The 19,780-nt window shown below is 44.3% G+C and overlaps 1 protein-coding gene across 5 annotated transcripts in view; it reads right to left on the bottom strand.

The window, feature by feature from the left end:
- The window catches only part of LOC130269112 (survival motor neuron protein-like), an 86,501-nt gene extending 75,985 nt beyond the window's left edge, over window positions 1–10,516 (bottom strand). For 2 of the 5 annotated variants that reach the window (XM_056518080.1, XM_056518081.1), the window contains exon 1: window positions 10,292–10,513. In XM_056518080.1, the coding sequence (XP_056374055.1) occupies window positions 10,292–10,339 (48 nt within the window). In that variant the 5' untranslated portion in view covers window positions 10,340–10,513. Of the gene's footprint in view, window positions 1–10,291 lie in introns of all 5 variants that reach the window. The other 3 variants (XM_056518083.1, XM_056518079.1, XM_056518082.1) reach the window with 3 other exon arrangements.
- Between the last annotated feature and the right edge of the window lie 9,264 nt (window positions 10,517–19,780).

Raw genomic sequence — 19,780 nt, 5'->3', positions numbered from 1 at the left:
CTCTAGCACGGTCCACGCCAATCCCTCTCTGGCACAGAGGATCCACCACCTGCCAGCCGGCATCGTGACATTTAGATTTTTTGTAGGCGGCACTGTACTTCTTCCTGGGTTAGACAGGTGACCTGTACTGGGGAGTTTACCTTATCTCGCTGTATTTCACCTGGCATTTCTTTTTCCTTGGTGAATACAGTGGAGAAGAATTTATTTCATATATTTGCTTTTTCCTGATCCCAGTCTATGATTTCTTCCTCATCATTTTTTAAAGGGCCTACACTTTCATTTTTTACATTTTTGCTATTTATATAGTTAAAGAACATTTTGGGGTTAGTTTTACTCTCTTTGGCAATGAGTCTTTCTGTCTTTTGGCGGCTTTTTCTGTTTTTTTTTTTACATATTTAACATTTTTCTCTATAGCTTTTTAATGCTTCTTCACTCCCGTCCTGTTTTATTAGGTTAAAGGGTAGCTCCCACCAAGTACTATTTAATCTAATATGTCCCTACCTAGTAGTAATCTAGCCCTAACCCCCTACCTGGCTTCAAACATTTTTTAATCGCTTTAAAAGAGCAGATTTAGTGCTTCTAAATCTGCTCTATAAAGCAGGGCAGGAAGCAGCGCTTTCCAACTGGTGCGACGTCACTGACGCCTTGCTGGGCGCTTGCATCGTCTCACATCGTCGGGAGCGCTCCTGCCGGGAGCGCGCATAGATGATCTGCCAATAGCACGGCAGGCAGCTCCGGGGTCTCCTCCTCCCTGTTTAGCTGTGCATGTGCTATCCAGGGAGGAGGAGTAGAGGAGCATCGCCGGCCTGCCGTGCACGTTGAAAAACTACAACTTCCAGTATGCCCATACAGCTGTCAGGGCATGCTTGCTGTTGTCGTTTTTCAGGAGCTAGAGGCACACTGTTTGAGAAACACTCATGTGTAATCAGGGTGCCTCCAGCTGCTGCAAAACTACAACTCCCAGCATGCCCTGAAAGCTGATGACTGTATGGTCATGCTGGGAGTTGTATAAAGTATTATAAGACCTCAGATCAGACTTACCCATCCGGAGGATCAGCGCAGCAATGAGTGCGCACGCTGACTCTGCACATTGTAAAGGGGGCGGGCTGGGCCACGCGCGAGGCCAGTGGAGCTGGCCAATGCGCGCAGCCCCAGCTATCAGTGTGCTCGCTCTTGCCTGTTTGATTAACAGGCGGGAGCGAGCACCGCAGTGACTGAATTTCGACTCATTTGCCAGGCTGAAATGAGTCCAAATTCTGCAGTGACGTCACTGCCGAATGCATTCGGCCACTAGGAGGGCGACCCCTAGTGGACAAATTTAAAAGTGATTTTAAACTGGTTTAACCCTTAAGGACCGAGCCCTTTTTCACCTTAAGGACCAGAGCATTTTTTGAACATCTGACCACTGTCAATTTAAACATTAATAACTCTGGAATGCTTTTAGTTATCATTCTGATTCCGAGATTGTTTTCTTCGTGACATATTCTACTTTAACTTAGTGGTAAACTTTTATGGTAACTTGCATCCTTTCTTGGTGAAAAATCCCCAAATTTGATGAAAAAAATGAAAATTTAGCATTTTTCTAACTTTGAAGCTCTCTGCTTGTAAGGAAAATGGATATTCAAAATAATTTTTTTTTTGGGTTCACATATACAATATGTCTACTTTATGTTTGCATCATAAAATTTATGATTTTTTACTTTTGGAAGACACCAGAGGGCTTCAAAGTTCAGCAGCAATTTTTAAATTTTTCACAAAATTTTCAAACTCGCTATTTTTCAGGGACCAGTTCAGTTTTGAAGTGGATTTGAAGAGTCTTCATATAAGAAATACCCCATAAATTACCCCATTATAAAAACTACACCCCTCAAAGTATTCAAAATGACATTCAGTATGTGTTTTAACCCTTTAGGTGTTTCACAGGAATAGCAGCAAAGTGAAGGAGAAAATTCTAAATCTTCATTTTTTACACTCGCATGTTCTTGTAGACCCAATTTTAGAATTTTTGCAAGGGGTAAAAAGGAGAAAATTTTTACTTGTATTTGAAACCCAATTTCTCTCGAGTAAGCGCATACCTCATATGTCTATGTTAATTGTTCAGTGGGCGCAGTAGAGGGCTCAGAAGGGAAGGAGCGACAAATGGTTTTTGGGGGGCATGTCACCTTTAGGAAGCCCCTATGGTGCCAGGACAGCAAAAAAAAACACATGGCATACCATTTTGGAAACTAGACCCCTCAGGGAACGTAACAAGGGGTAAAGTGAACCTTAATACCCTACAGGTGATTCACGACTTTTGCATATGTAAAAAAAAAAAAAAAAATTTTTACCTAAAATGCTTGGTTTCCCAAAAATTTTACATTTTTAAAAAGGGTAATAGCAGAAAATACCCCCCAAAATTTGAAACCCAATTTCTCCCGATTCAGAAAACACCCCATATGGGGGTGAAAAGTGCTCTGCTGGCGCACTACAGGTCTCAGAAGAGAAGGAGTCACATTTGGCTTTTTGAAAGCAAATTTTGCTCTGGGGGCATGCCGCATTTAGGAAGCCCCTATGGTGCCAGAACAGCAAAAAAAAAAAACACATGGCATACCATTTTGGAAACTAGACCCCTCGGGGAACGTAAGAAGGGGTAATGTGAACCTTAATACCCTACAGGTGTTTCACGACTTTTGCATATGTGAAAATAATTTTTTTTTTTTACCTAAAATGCTTGGTTTCCTAAAATTTTTACATTTTTAAAAAGGGTAGTAGCAGAAAACACCCCCCAAAATTTGAAGCCCAATTTCTCCTGATTCAGAAAACACCCCATATGGGGGTGAAAAGTGCTCTGCTGGCACACTACAGGTCTCAGAAGAGAAGGAGTCACATTTGGCTTTTTGAAAGCAAATTTTGCTCTGGGGGCATGCCGCATTTAGGAAGCCCCTATGGTGCCAGAACAGCAAAAAAAAAAACACATGGCATACCATTTTGGAAACTAGACCCCTCGGGGAACGTAACAAGGGGTTAAGTGAACCTTTATACCCCACAGATGTTTCATGACTTTTGTATATGTAAAAAAAAAATTTTTTTTTTTTACCTAAAATGCTTGTTTTCCCAAAAATTTTACATTTTTAAAAAGGGTAATAGCAGAAAATACCCCCCAAAATTTGTAACACAATTTCTCCCGAGTACGGCGATACCCCATATGTGGCCATAAACTGTTGCCTTGAAATATGACAGGGCTCCAAAGTGAGAGCGCCATGCGCATTTGAGGCCTAAATTAGGGACTTGCATAGGGGTAGACATAGGGGTATTCTACCCAGTGATTCCCAAACAGGGTGCCTCCAGCTGTTGTAAAACTCCCAGCATGCCTAGACAGTCAGTGGCTATCTGGCAATACTGGGAGTAGTTGTTTTGCAACAGCTGGAGGCTCCGTTCTGGAAACAGTGGCGTACCAGACGTTTTTCATTTTTATTGGGGAGGGGAGGGGGGCTGTGTAGGGGTATGTGTATATGTAGTGTTTTTTACTTTTTATTTTATTTTGTGTTAGTGTAGTGTTTTTAGGGTACAGTCGCACGGGCGGGGGTTCACAGTAGTTTCTCGCTGGCAGTTTGAGCTGTGGCAGAAAATTTGCCGCAGCTCAAACTTGCAGCCGGATACTTACTGTAAACCTTCGCCCATGTGAGTGTACCCTGTACGTTCACATTGGGGGGGGGGACATCCAGCTGTTGCAAAACTACAACTCCCAGCATGTACGGTCTATCAGTGCATGCTGGGAGTTGTAGTTTTGCAACCGCTGGAGGCTCTGTTTTGGAAACTTGTGACGTACCAGACGTTTGTCATTTTTTATTGGGGAGGGGAGGGGGGCTGTGTAGGGGTATGTGCATATGTAGTGTTTTTTACTTTTTATTTTATTTTGTGTTAGTGTAGTGTAGTGTTTTTAGGGTACAGTCGCACGGGCGGGGGTTCACAGTAGTTTCTCTCTGGCAGTTTGAGCTGTGGCAGAAAATTTGCTGCAGCTCAAACTTGCAGCCGGATACTTACTGTAATCCTGACATGAAATTTCATGACAGTGCCCATTTAAATGTTTTATTTTTATCATTTATTGCCCCCTTAACATTTTTATTCATCCATATTGGTTTTCTTTTATTCCTGACCCTTTTATTCCCATAAAGGCGTATACCTCTTACAGTGAGAATTTAAAATATTCATAAAAGTCTCCCATTTAGTGTCAGTATTCTTGTTTTTGAGGCCAATTTATATTGTTAAGGGCTTTTCTGAGTTGATCAAACTTTGCCTTCCTAAAGTTCATTGTTTTTGTGACCCCTCGAGAGATTCCCTTATTGAAGAACAAGTTATAATGTATTATATTATGATCACTATTTCCTAGGTATCCTTCTACTTGCACATTAGTTACTCTGTCAGGTCTGTTGGTTAATATTAAGTCTAGTAGGGCGCCCCCTCTGGTCAGACTCTGCACCATTTGGGACAGATAATTGTCTTTAGCTATAGTCAGAAACCTGTTTCCTTTATGAGATTCACAGGACTCAGTCTCCCAGTTTATATGAGGATAGTTAAAGTCCCCCATTATTATCACCTCATTCTGATTTGCTGCCTTGTTTATTTGCCTCAGTAATTGATCTTTGCCTCTTCCATTATGTTTGGTGGCTTATAGCAAACCCCTATCAGGATTTTTTTTTTATCTCCATATATTTCTACCCATAATGACTCCACATTATTGTTTCTTTTCTCTCCCGTATATATCTGGCCTTCAGACTGGACTTTACATAAAGACAAACTCCTCCCCCTTTCCATGTTATCCGATCCTTCCTTAATAGTCTACAACCTTGTATGTTGACCGCCCAGTCACAGCTATCGTCCAACCAAGTCTCTGTTATACCCGCTATGTCATAATTCTTCTTAGACATTATCAACTCCAGTTCATCAGTTTTATTGGACAGACTTCTGGCATTAGTCAACATGCAATTCAATGGTGTATATTTTTTCTTCTTCCTATGAAGCCTATCCCTATTAACTATTCTAACCCCTACCTCCGCTCCACCCCCAGGTATACTAATAAGTCCCACCTCTCTATCTACACTATCTCCCCCCTCTATGTTGTAGGTTCGCTCCCCCCCAGTCCCTAGATAAAACACTCCTCCACCCTTCTAGCCATCTTCTCCCCAAGCACAGCTGCACCCTCCCCATTGAGGTGCAGCCCGTCCCTATGGTAGAGCAGGTATCCGAAAGCAAAGACAGCCCAGTTCTCCATGAACCCAAACCCCTCCTTCCTACACCAGCTTCTGAGCCACTTGTTTACATCCCTAATCTCCCGCTGCCTCTCTGGTGTGGCTCGTGGTACAGGCAATATTTCAGAAAATATTACCTTGGAGGTCCTTGCCTTAAGCTTGCGGCCTAAGTCCCTGAAAACATTTTGAAGGACACTCCACCTAGCTCTTACTTTGTCATTGGTGCCAATATGTACCATGACCGCTGGGTCCTCTCCAGCCACACCCAGAAACCTGTCAACCCAATGTGCCATCCTCGAGCGCCAGGAAGACAACACACTGTTCGGCGATCCTGGTCTTTGTGACAGATCGCCCTGTCTGTCCCCTAATAATTGAGTCCCCCACTACAAGTACCTATCTGGCCTGCCCTGCACTCCTTCTTCCCTCCTTACTGGAGCAGACACCCCCCTGGCAGTCAGAGGCAGAGTCCTGCTGCAGTACTGCTAGATCTGAAATGGCATCCCCCTCATCTGCCAACCGGGCAAACTTGTTGGGGTGTGCCAGTTCAGAACTAGCCTCCCTGACACTTTTCCCTCTACCCTGTTTTCTAACTGTAACCAAGCTAGCTGCCTGACTGTCCTGCACCTCCGTTCCACTATCCTCCCCAGAGAGTACTTGCTCAGTGAGAAGGAGACTCCTCTACAAGTTGTCAATGCGTCTGAGTGTTGCTAGTTGCTCCTCTAGATCCAGGATCTGGGCTTCCAAATGAACAACCCGCACACATCTCGCACAAAATTATCCCCCTCGTAAACTGTTGTTCAAAGATTGCATACATCGCGCAAGATGTACACTGGACTGTATTTTCCAACATAGAGGCCATCAAGTTATGGGAATTTCACAAAGTAACACTCACAGCGATCTCAAACTCCTGCTTTCAACTCCTGTTATACAACTCTCTTTCAACTGCCTCTCTTCCAAAGCAACACTCAGACAGAGCAAGCTCAGAACTGAGTCCCAAACTAAGATTTAAGCACCTGTGACCAATCTTCCCCTCCCCCTAGAGGCAGAGTAGGGAAAAAAAAGTGAAAAGGCTGTTTAAAATTCTAGCAGTGATCCCTCTATGTGCAAATGTAAGTACTCACATAAGTCTCTCCCGTTCCAAAGATTCACTCTGCACAGCAGATATCTCCTGTTTTACAACTCTCTTTCAACTGCCTCTCTTCCAAAGCAACACTCATTAAAAATATTTTTTATTTACCATAAGGAGTTGAATAGCAAAAATTAGTTTTAATGAGAGTTCCCATTTAACAGTAAATGGCTGAACTCTGAAATTTTTTTATTAAACTCTACTCTCACTTCATTTGTCTACATCAGTGGTCTTAAAGACTGTGGCGCTTCAGATGTTGTAAAACTTCAACTCCCAGCATTCCCGGACAGCCATTGGCTACAGCCAGCCAATAGTCAAATTGGGTCTTCCAGAACACTGGGGAGCACTAATAGTAATGGCAACTGAACAGTAAGCAGAGCATGGTCTAAAAAAAACAATACTTTCTATCAAGGTTGATATAAAAGGTCACCATGTTTAAACGGTTGCCATGTAAGGACGAGACGGTTCGTCCTTACACGGCAACCGTTGTATGGCGTGGGCTCCCAACTCAAGCCCGCGTCATAAAGGCCGGGCCCCAGCTGATTCCTGTAGCTGAGGGCCGACGTTAATAGCAGACTTGCAGCGAATGAAAGTTGACAGTGGCGTCTAAAGGGACATTTAAACCATCCCTGGTTGTCCATTGGGGTGGTTCACTCCCCCCCCCTCTGAACCACTGTTGAGGTAGTCGGAGGGCTTACCTCTCCCTCTGTGCCAGCTGCTGCGCTGAGAATGATAAAGCCTGGCAGGACCAGGCTTTATCAATAGAGTGCAAAGCACATAGATCAATGTGGTTCTATGAAACCACCTTGATCTGTATGAGGAATCTAATAATTCTCTAATTGATTCCTAAGTGTAAAAAAAAGAAGTTGAAAGTCCAAAATTGCGTATTTTTGGTCACTTTTTATATCATAAAGTCCGATCAATACAAAAATGGCACCGCTAACAACTTCAGATCTCGGCGTAAAAAATTTGCCCTCATACCGCACCGTACGTGGAAAAATAAAAAAGTTATAGGGGTCAGAAAATGACAATTTTAAACGTATTCATTTTCGTGCATGAAGTTATGATTTTTTTCCAGAAGTAAGACAAAAATCAAACCTATATAAGTAGGATATCATTTTAATCATATGGACCTACTGAATAAAGAGAGGGTGTCATTTGTACTGAAAATTGTAGTCAGTAGAAATGGAAGCCCCCAAAAATTACAAAATGGTGTTTTTGCTTCAATTTTGTCGCACAATGATTTTGTATTTTTGGTTTCACCATAGATTTTTGGGTAAATTGACTGATGCCATTACAAAGTAGAATTGATGGCTCAAAAAAATAAGCCAACATATGGATTTTAGGTGCAAAATTTAAAGGGTTATGATTTTTAAAAGGTAAGGAGGAAAAAACAAAATTGCAAAAACGGAAAAACGCTTGGTCCTTAAGGGTTTAAGAAAAACAGTCAAGCCTATAATATTTATCATGTGCCACAGAGTAAATCCAAAAGTTCTTAACAGAAGGATCAAAAGTATGCTGTTACGTTTGTTCAATAATTTATATGGGAGAAATGTCAGAAGACCCCTTTCAGAAGTCGATACTGGTACTGAACTAGAACTTAGTGACAGCATCCAGAATATTTGCAGGTGCTGGCAGAACAAGGCAGCGCTACGACCAATTGGAAATCTGCCGTCTCGATAGAGCGGATTCCACTTGTTCATTCTTTCTGTTGAGTTTGGAATTTGAATTTCTGCAGCAGGTGTTTCCGCTGCGGAAATTCTGTGGTGTGCATGGTTCAGCAGAATCTCACTGAAAACAAGGGGAGACTGCTGCAACGGAATGTCCTAGTAGAATTTGTCTACCATATTCCACTCCTGGACCTTACTGTTGATGCCATATCTATGTAAATTGATACTAGACCATATATTTGCATTTCTTGATTTACTATTTGAACAATACAGGGGAAAAGGGGAGGAAATAAAATCTACACTGTTGTCTACACATTCTGACAATGTACAGAGACAAAAAAAAAATAGAACAGTACTGTATATGAATGCTGTATTCTATTGATCCTGCCAGGAAGAGTAAACTGAAGAAATGTAATTTCCCGGTGCTTGCTTGCCCTTATTTGCTTTGCTTTAAAAGTTCATTAAAGTGAATCTGTCAGCTCTAGATAATGCTCAGAGCTGTTTTACCTGCTCCTCCCAAAACCCATCACTACTTTGACCAATTGACATGCAGGACACATCTTCTACCACTGAGCTGTGCATATCAATCAATCAATCAAGGTAGGGAGGGATGGGGGAGGGAGGAGGCATGCATCCTACAGTTCACACAGCCTCATTGACACTGGAACTCTGAGCATGATCTACAACTGACAGATTCCCATTAAAAAATTTGCTTTGGCAAATGACTAATGCATTCCCCAGCAAAGACAAGCATCTTAGTGTACATGTTTAAGGAAAAATCTTTCATATGAAAGAGGGATATTAGAAATAATTCAAGAAGAGAAGGGCCTGGTATTTACTTCCTCCTCTGCTCCCTTTCCCTGATCCACGGGACAAATGGCCACCACCATGGTTGCCAAAATGCAGTTTCTGTGGAATGGATAGTCTTGACAGATGTCACCAGTCAAGCGGAAAGAAGATGCTGGCTTCATTTCTCCAAAGGCTACATAGCAACTGCATGATCTTCCTTTATTGTATATATGGCCTTAAATATCAATATATACGCTACTGTGCATTGTAAGCAGGATGACATCACATATGGCCATGGTGAACGATGCGGTTAGTGGTTTTCACCGAGCATTTGATATCCATCTATGAGTCAGCGGAACCCAGTAAATTAATTTTTTTTAGCCTGCATTTCTGGTAAAAATCATATTCTAGTATATATATCAAGCCCCTTCTTTTACATCAGGCTCTGGAGACCTGTTCCCATACGTCTCTTCTGAAATGAAGGACTGGAACTTGGCACAATGGAGATTCAGTCCTTAGATGAAGACAGACATGAGAAGGAATCTCCCATTCATGATGTGCCAGGGACCTTACACATAACATTAGACAAGGATTGGTACAGTACCTGCCTGGGTCACGCAAATCATCAAACTTTAAGACAGGGGCGCACATAAGATTTTAGACCCTTCTTAAATGACATATTTCTAAAGCTATATTCTTTATCTATATTGGTCATACAGGTAACATACACCATAAGGTCTTTTATACCAGTGGTCTCCAACCTGCGGACCTCTAGATGTTGCAAAACTACAACTCCCAGCATGCCCGGACAGCCGTTGGCTGTCCGGGCATGCTGGGAGTTGTAGTTTTGAAACATCTGGAGGTCCGCAGGTTGGAGACCACTGGTCTATACCGTACATTTCAGTCAAGGGTATGTTTATTCTATCAGAACAAAGGTGACACCATGTTAATAATGGAGACTGAGCATCAAGGCAAAACTACATACTAAGCATCTCTGGAAACTGTCTCTACAGCTCATCCTCTGTCTGCAATAGTCAGTAGTCTGTATTTATAAATATTACTGAAATCCAAATGATACAAACAATAGACAAGATAATATGTAACCCCATGGTAGACAAATATGACATTACCAATGAGAAGCCCCTGGATGTCATTACATGGTCTGTGATATCTGCAGGGCTTTAGCCTGTTACAAGGCCAATGAATTCTGTGACTCTTTGGCTCCTCCATGTTGTTGCTAGGCAGACAAAATCTGTTTCCTTAGTCCCCAGCACAAGCCAACGTGTAAGGATGTTCTCCTATGGAGCTAGCAGCCAGGCAGATTGTGCACAGTACATAGGGAATGATGTGCCGCAGATGCTGCATGCATCCCACACTCCTGAGGAGATATGTACATGCCAGCTGATGATGGCATCCCTGCACCACACAGCAGCCACACACCTGCACATCCATGCTCACACCACGACACAACATGTCACCTGGGAGCTGTCCTTGTGATACACTATCTCCCTGTCACACGCTGCCATCCTCCGGTCAATGCTTTAGACTCATCGCAGCCACCGGCACCCCATCCTTGCGCTGCAGCCAGACTACCATAGGTAGGGATCTCTGGGAAATGTAGTCCTCTATCCGCAGACGAACATACGCTGTATCACCATCTAGCATCATCTCCCAGAACGCACTGCATTCCGCTGGCAGCGAACGGACGAGTGACAGACGCGACAGTGCCACCTAGTGCTGATTAAGCAATGCTACAACATTGAAGCATTATTCCGCTCTGTCCATGTTCTATGGATATCCTATATATTCCAGTATTTTTCAACCAGAGTGCCTTCACCTTCAGCTATTACAAAACAACTCCCAGCAACTTTGGCATGCTGGGAGTTGTAGTTTTTAAAACAGGCGGAGACACCCTGGTTAGGAAACACTGCCAAGGCTGCCATCAGAAATTTTTGGGCCCCTTACAAAGCTCAAGCAATAGGCGCCCGGACATCCCTAGCCATACTGCCAACTGCAGTATAGTGGTCCCTCAACATACGATGGTAATCCGTTCCAAATGGACCATCGTTTGTTGAAACCATCGTATGTTGAGGGATCCGTGCAATGTAAAGTATAGGACAGTGGTTTACAACCTGCGGACCTCCAGATGTTGCACAACTACAACACCCAGCATGCCCGGACAGCCTGGGAGTTGTAGTTTTGCAACATCTGGAGGTCCGCAGGTTGAAGACCACTGGTATTGGAGGTTATACTCATGTGTCCCCACCGCTCCGGACCGTCACCGCTGCCCTGGATGTTGTCACCATGTCCCCGGGGTGTGCCCGACGCTCCGGCAAGGCCTCTGCTTACCCGGCATCCTCGCTCTCCGTCACTGCCAACACGTCGCTATGCACGCTGCTCCTATTGGATGACGGGACGGCGTGCGCAGCGATGTGATGACGACGATGGAGAGCGCCGACGATGGAGGGGATCCCGAAGAGGACGCACCGGAGCCACAAGGATAGGTAAGTGATCGTCAGCGGACAACACAGGGCCCCGTAAACAGCAATCCGGTGGCAGCTGAAGCAGTCTGCGCTGCCCGATAGCCGTTTATGCGATGGCCCCGACATACAAAAGCATCGTATGTTGATGCTGTCTTCAACATGCGATGGTCTCTGAGAGGCCATCGTATGTTGAAATGATCGTATGTCGGGGCCATCGTAGGTCGGGGGGTCACTGTATCACTTTGCGAGTCACTTTGCGTGTCCTATGATGCACTATGTGGTACCATTATTAGCATTACAAACGTGGCTATTACACCCCCCACACACACACACACACACACACACACACACTTTTATTTCCCCCTTGATCCCCACCCTGTGATTTTATCCCCCCTGTGCTATTTAATCTCCCTCTTATCACTCTTCTGTACCATTTCATCCCCCATCTTATATGCTATATAACATGTGTCCCATTGTTTTATAAAGCCTGCTATACAAACACGTTTGTTATAAGGCTCATCTAAATAAAATATATGATCTTTACCCAAGCTGTACTTCCATTCTTCTGAGCAGTTCTGGCACAGAACCACACCAGTGATTTTCTTGTCCCACGGACGCAGAACATGCATTTAGATACTTTTAAAAATCATAATGCTGATCAGCATGAAAAGCGCATCTAATTGATTGAAAATGTGAACATGCGTCACTGTTTTATATGCAGATTTTGCCGTGGGTAGCCTGGATACAGAAAATCTGCACAAAAACCACCTGACATATCCAAAAGTGGCCCCGAAGCTGGTGAACTTGCCACAGTTTATGAACTAGCCACATGCTATGCAACATTTTTCAAAATTTTCATAGAAAAGTCGCAATTCATAAACCGGTAACCACTTCAAAGTAAAGAGACAAAGGGGGGGAGGGCGGGATTATCAAAACCTGTGCAAAGGAATAGTGCAGTAGGTGGAAATAGCAACCAATCAGGTCACTTCTTTAAGTTTTAAAGAAGGCTTCTGAAAAATGATAAGCCAACAGTCAGTTTGGGTTATGTTGCAGTTTATTAATCATACAGTTACTTGTATAATCTACTAGTTGTAAAGGAAAGTTATCATTATGGGAGACATTAACCCCTTAAAGGGGTACTCCAGCGCTTAGACATCTTATCCCCTATCCAAAGGATAGGGGATAAGATGCCTGATCGCGGGGGTCCCGCCACTGGGGACCCCCGTGATCTTGCACGCAGCACCCCAGTTAAAATCAGTCCCCAGAGCATGTTCGCTCTGGGTCTGATTACCGGCGACCACAGGGCCGGTGGCGTGACGTCACGCCTCCGCTCCCATGTGACGTCACGCTCCGCCCCTCAATGCAAGCCTATGGGAGAGGGCGTGACAGCTGTCACACAACGGCCGGGCCCAACCTTCTATGATGCGGGGCCACGTCGTGGCGCCGCGTTATAGAAAGGGAAAGGACCCAGGATGTACCGGTACGTCCTTGGTCCTTAAGAGGTTAATCTTGTCAACTGGAAACCAAAATAGCTGCCAGGTGGACAGATATTCTAAATTCCCACTGGGATTATCTCTACAACAAGTAGTTGAGGAGCCAAAACAGAAGGAGGCCATTTTAGATTTAGTATTCACAAATGATCATACTGTAAGTGAATGTTTGGGATGGAGTAATCATAAGTCAGTGTGATTTAATATAAGAACAGTGACTGAGTCACAACATATAAAAACTAAAGTTTTAGATTTTAGAAAAACAGACTTTTCTAAAATTAGATTAGTGGTAAATTAGTCCCTATCAGACTGGAACGGTTTAAATGGAGTCCAAGAGAAATGGGATTACTTAAAAGTTAAATAATTAAAGGCAACAGATAACTGCATTATGCTTGTCAGTAAAAGCAAAAAAACAAGAGACCACTGTGGTACGCGGCTAAGTGGCCAAAATCATATAAAAAACAAAACAAAAAAAAAGCATTTAGTAATTATAAAAAAAAATTACCCAGAGCAACGAAGATAGGGAAATTCATAAGATCAGACAGAAAGAGGCCAAGCAAGTTATAATAGCTTTAAATGCACAGGCAGAAGAAGGAGAAGGACCTCAGTTAGGTAGGAAGACTAATTAATCATTTGATGCATGTGACACAAGAGAGGCTCTAGGTCAGCTGTTTAAAGAAAAGACAAATTAATCACTAGGGCCTGATGGGATACATCCAAAGAGCTAAGTGGTATATTACCAAAAATATTAATAGATTTATTTAATAGAAGTCTCCCAGAAGATTGAGCAAATGTCGTGCCCATTCACAAGAAAGGTAGTAGGGAGGAATCTGGCAACTATAGGCCAGTAAGTCTGGCATCAATGATGGGGAAATTAATGGAAACCCTACTAAAGGATAGGATTGTTGAACATCTAAAATCCCATGGATTGCAAGATGAGAAACAACATGGGGTTACTTCAGGGACATCATGTCAAACTAACTTTTTTTTTTTACTTTTAATTTTTATTATGTATTTTTATGGTTACACATCCAAAAAGGAAATAAGGACAGGCAAATAACATCATAAGGGCCAAAGACCCAGTTACTGTCAGTAAAACAATACGAAAAAAAAACACACAAAGGAAGCCATATAAGGCATACAAGAGCAACTTAAATAAGGTAAAAGCCCCAATGCCGGAGTATAAGCACATAAAGGCTAGAAGTCTGACCATGAAGGATTATGCGGGCACGAGATGTCCCGCTAGCAAATACAGGCATTCAAGCCAGGAGGGCTACAAACAAAGGGAAAAAAAGGGTGGGGGGGGGGGACAAAAAGGGACCAAGAAGACCAACACACAAGACAACCACAAACCGGTAGGAAAAAGAGAAAGGAAGAAAAAGAGAGAAAAGAGGGTGGAAGAACAAAGAAGCAGAAAGGATCAAGGAGACTGTCGATCAGAAAAGTGGTCCCATGGGTCCCAGACAGAGAGGAACAAGGGAATAGAGTTGTTCAAAGAGGCCATGAGAGATACCAAAGAACAGATCTCAAGAACATGAGTTAACAAATCAGTCTCAGAGGGAGGGAGAGTCCTTTTCCAACACTTGGCAATAAGGGTCTTAGCGGCTAAAGCAATATGCATAAAGAGCTTAAAGGGATTCTTTAAGTATGGTCAGATAAGTGTAGAAGATAAACAAGGGGATCCAAAGGAACAGAAACACCCAAGACATCAGACAGCAAGTGCTGAACCCTTTTCCAATAGTCCACTATGAGAGGACAAGACCAGAAAATATGGAACATCAAACCCAGTCCAACCCCACCGCGCGAGCACTGAGGGGGGATAGTAGGGTTCAGTCTGTTAAGAAATTCCAGAGTATGATACCACCCCATAATCCTTTTATACTGGGTTTCTTTATAAGCAGTGCAGATAGAAGCCTTGGACGCCTGCTCCCAGATGACACGCCACTGAGGCAGAGTAATAGCAGTATTTAAAACAGCCTCCCAGCAACCCAACGGAGAATCCCCATCGGGGGGTGAAGAAGACATGAGTAGATATCGGAGAGAAGACCCCTCACCTGAGGTCCACCACGTCACAACCGTTCGAAGCCAGTAGGTTGGGAAACCACTATAGAACCTAGCGTGGAATACATAAAATGTCGCAACTGCAGGTAGTGGAATCAGTCAGAAGAGGGGAGATCCCAACGGGAAACCAGCTGCTCAAAAGACAGGAGGGAAAAAGATAGAGAGTCAACTACGTCAGCCCAGCAAAAGAGACCTCGGGAGCCCCATTACCGCACCATAACAGAGGACAGGCCAGAAGGACAGTCAGGATGATAGAGGAAGGACCGCATAGTGGATGAGGAAGAAAACAATTGTAACTTCCTAGAACAGTATCCCCAGACATACTTAGAAAAAGACATAGGACCCAAAAGAGAAGAAAGAAAAATAGCAGGCGCCTGAGCACACCAAAGGATGGCATTGGGGTGAAAGGGGGGTTAGCCACAGCTTCTCCAGTTCCATCCAATGGCTATACATATGGTAAGTTGACCACGCCGCAAGATGGCGTAAGTGGGCTGCCCAATAATATTTTGTTACATCAGGGACCACCAGGCCCCTCCATAGCTCTACTAGCCATCATGATTGACATTGGGAGATGATGTCTCTTCCCATCCCAAAACGAAAAATAGCTGACTGAAAAGGGCAAAGGGCAGACAACGGCATGCAGACCGGCAACGTCTCGAAAAAATAAAGCAACTTCGGGAGAATCTTCATTTTAACTGCCGCAATAAAGCCAAAGAAGGAGATATATTGCAACCTCTATTTCTCCATGAGGGCTCTGAGCTCACGAAAAAGGGGGAGGTAATTTGTGGAATAGAGAGAGGAATAGCGAGAAGTAAGATGAACCCCAAGGTACTTTATAGCGGAAGATAACCACTTAAAAGTATAGTTAGTGCGCTATAGAGTAGACAGGTGTAAGGGAAGATTCGGAGGAAGTGCTTCAGTCTTGGAGAGATTAACTGTACAAACAGAGACCACAACATAAGCGTGGAGAGCTTTGTAAAGATTAGGAAGAGAAAGTAAAGGACAAGATAGAGTAAGAAGAACATCATCAGCAAATAAGCAAATCTTAAATGCCCTCTCATGAAGGGAGATGCCAGTAATATCTGGATCTCCCCTGATCATGGCAGCAAGAGGCTCAATACACAATGCAAAGACCAGGGGGGGGGGGGGGAGCGGACATCCCTGACGAGTGCCATTAGACAGAGGAAAAGTCGGAGAGGAAGCATGAGGAAGTTTTAGAGAAGCAGTAGGAGAGGAATAGAGACCCCGCAGTGCAGTGAGAAAGTTTCCAGTGATATCAAATTTCTGGATGGTAGCAAAAAGAAAACGGCCGCTCCAGCCTATCAAAGGCCTTTTCTGCATCTAAACTGAGAATCAATGCCTGTTCAGACCTCTGATTAAGTCAACAAGACCCACTATCCTCCTAGTATTGTCACCTCCCTGACGGCAAGGTATAAACCGAACCTGGTCCGTGTGGATAAGGGAAAGGAGGAAGGAGCCGGACAGCTAAAACCTTAGAGAATAGTTTCAAATTAGAATTGAGAAGGGCAATGGGTCTATAACTAGAGAAATCGTAAGGGCCTTTGCCAGGTTTAGGTATCAGAGGGATCAAAGAGGCAAAAGGGTCTGCGGAATCTCCTCACCCCCCATGAAGGAATTGAAAAGAGGAACAAGTTTAGGTACAAGAAGTAAGAGTAAGTCTTAGTATAGATATGTGAACCCATCTGTGCCAGGGGAGCGACCAGCAGGAAGAGATTTAAGGACCTCAAGGAGTTGAGAACCTCACAATCAGCCTCCGACAGAGTGGGCAAGTCCCATCGAGAGAAATAAGATTCAAGGGCTCCACCGGATCAGATGGTAGCTGAGAAGGAAGGGAGTAAAGACCAGAGTAATAGTCAACAAAAAGGCGAGAAATATCAGCTGGGTGATAGTGGAGAGTACCAGAGGAGTCCTTTAGAGCAGGGGGGACTGGGAGACTGCATGCTCACGTAGGCGCCTAGCACACATAGTATGGGCTTTGTTACCCTTCTCATAAAAGTATATATCCAACAATGCAGAGAAGAAAGAGACATGGCAACTCATCAATAATACTTCTGTAACTGGTTTGATTTATTCCGGCATTGGGGCAAAATCAAAAGTAGATAGACATGCTACAGCATGGAGCAGGGGGAGGTGCAGGGACTGGCAACGTTTCATGTCAATTGACGCTTCTTCCGGCCACACGGAATAAATCAAACCAGTTACAGAAGTCTTTTGGGTGAGTTGCCATGTCTCTTTCTTCTTTGCATTGTTGGATATATACTGCTTGAACTTATGACACCGAGCACCCCTCTTGACCTGCATAACTAGACCGCTCCACCTTTTAGTGGCTTATTACGCTACCTCACTAAGTGCATTAACCCTTGCAGTGCCTGGTCTAATTTCTTTTGCCTGCTTCTCATAAAAGTGCTGCTTGGCAGACAATAGCTGTCGCTCAACTTTACTGAGAGCAAGGTCACCCAATTGGGATCGAGCAGTCACCAAGCGCCTCAGGACCAATAGAGAAGGAGAGGACAGTAAAAGAGTTTCAAGGCGTGCAATTTGCGTCCAAAGCTCCCAGGAGCGAGCCAGAGCATCACGCTTAAGTCGTGCACCCAGAGCAATACAGTGCCCCCATACGACTGACTTTTGAGCTTCCCAGAGAACAGCCTAAGAGGAAGCTGAACCCTCATTAGTAGTAAAGTAGTCAGTCAAGCACATCTGGATCAACTGCTGGTAGGGTAGGGACTTAAGCAGGGAATCATTAAGTTGCCAATGTCAGCTCTGAAAGGAAGAGGAGGAAGAAGAAAAAGAAAGGAGAACAGGGCAATGATCAGACCAGGAGATCAGCTCAAGAGAATCTTTAGAGAGCATGCGCACCATGGGGAGATTATCGAAAAAATTATCTATTCTCGAATAAAAGCTAAAAGAATGATCCGTCGGGTGGTTAATCCGCCAGAGATCATACAATGAGAAGGCCCTAATAACCTGTCAAAAAATGGAAACCAAGCGCAATTAAGCAGGAGTAGGAGGGACAGCAAAGAGAGAGAGTGGCGGTCCAGAGAAGGAGAGAAGATAAGGTTAAAGTCCCTCCCAAGTAGCCAGGCAGAAGGATATTTATGAAGTTTAGAAAGCACTCTACGCAAAAACAGAATCTGAGAAGTGTTAGGAGCATAAATATTACAAAGCAGGAGGGGGGGGGGGGCAGGACACCACAAAACGCCCCTGCAGGTCAAGTAAGAAAGAAGAGACCTGAAGCAAACAGGATCGAGAAATGAGAATAGCATCCCAGCAACCTTCCTATCAGAGACAGCAGAGTAGGCCTGTGGGTAAAGATGATGGAGGAAAGGATCCAGAGTCAAAGTGTGTCTCCTGAAGGAAAACAATATCGGCCCGTAGTGCAACTAATTCCCACTACAACAGATGCTGCTTAGAGGGGGGAGTTAAGGCCCTTAACATTCAGTGAGACATACTTAACCATGGTGGATGAGTGGAGAGGAACATAGCCAATGATGAGACATACTCATGAGGAATCTCAGGAGGACCACATCAGACCAACGAGGAGACTTGAATACTGGAGCCCTGGAGCAAAAGAGCAGGAAGATAGGACCTAGAGTAAGGAAAGAGGGAGAAAGGGAGGGAAACAAAAGGGCAACGGGAGGACCAACAGACAAACAACAAAAGTACAGGACCACAAAAGACAAGACACAAAAAATTGAACCTTTGACCAGTCGGCCAGTGTGGAGGCCAAGACCACCAAAGTAGACAACAAGCCAAAGCATAGGCAGTCCATTGCCACAGCCTTAAGGGGGAAAATGGGTGGTTGTCACAAAGAAGCAACCGCCAAGAGGGCATACACCCCACCCCAAGGACACAATCTGAAAGAGAAACTATAGGTGGCCAAAAATGCAACATTATAACAACAGCAGTAAATATGCAAAAATACGGTAATATGGCAATAAACTAGGACACTGCAGTAATCAGGGGAGAACTAGGATCCAATTAAAGTCCTGAGGTGATAGGCAAAGAAGGGGCATCAGGCCCCAGTCAGCAGCTCAGGGAAGAGCCCGCAGGAGGGGTGGGGGGGGGGTTATGCCAGACAGGAGGTAGAGGGGGTAGAGGGGATGTCAAGTCCCAGTCCACTATCTGTGGTGCCAGCTAATCCTAGAGCAGAAGGCCGGGAGGTCAGAAAAGGAGCATAGAACAGCAGAGGGTCCATCTCTATGGGCATAGAGGGAAAATGGAAAGCTCCACCTGTAAGGCACTTGATGGGTGCACAGAACTGCCAAAAGGGGTTGAATAATCCGTATTTTCTGTAGCATCAGCCAGGACAGGTCTTGGACCAGCTGGAAAAGAGCCCCGTCAAAATCAAAGTTCCCCAAAGATTGAACTTTAGCCATGATGGCCTCCTTAAGCTGGAAGTTGTGCACACAACATATAACATCTCTAGGAGTGCCCGTAGTGGATTTGGGGCGGAGAGCCCTATGAGCTCTGTCCTGTTTGATCTTGTGGGAAGAGGGCTCACCCAAGGTTGAAAATAGCCTCCCAAATCGCATAAAGGTCTTCCTCATGGGTAGCCTCTGGCAGTCCTTACATCTGAATGTTATTACGCCTCCCTCTATTGTCCAAGTCCTCAACATGGGCATGGAGATCCCTGAGAAAGTCCATTTGAGATGCAATCATAAACTGAAGCTGAGCAGTGTAGCCCCTGGTGGAATCATGGGCATCTTCCAGACCCTCGACCGTCAGAAACTGTAAGAATGCTTTAAGTCTTGGCGCAGGGACAAATTCTCCACCCGACAGGTATCTCTAACTTCAGCAATAAGTGAGCGGAAGTCCTCTTTAGTTGTAATTTGGGAAAGGAGCTGACTTAAATCCGGAAGAGCAGGTGAGGGTGCAGGTATGCCCAAGCAGGCCAGGTCAGCCTCCGAGAGGG

This window comes from Hyla sarda, chromosome 1 (assembly GCF_029499605.1).
Source record: "Hyla sarda isolate aHylSar1 chromosome 1, aHylSar1.hap1, whole genome shotgun sequence".
In the NCBI taxonomy this organism is placed as follows: Eukaryota; Metazoa; Chordata; class Amphibia; order Anura; family Hylidae; genus Hyla; species Hyla sarda.
The sequence above is the reverse complement of the archived record's forward strand: the minus strand, read 5'-3'. Positions and strand labels throughout refer to the sequence as shown.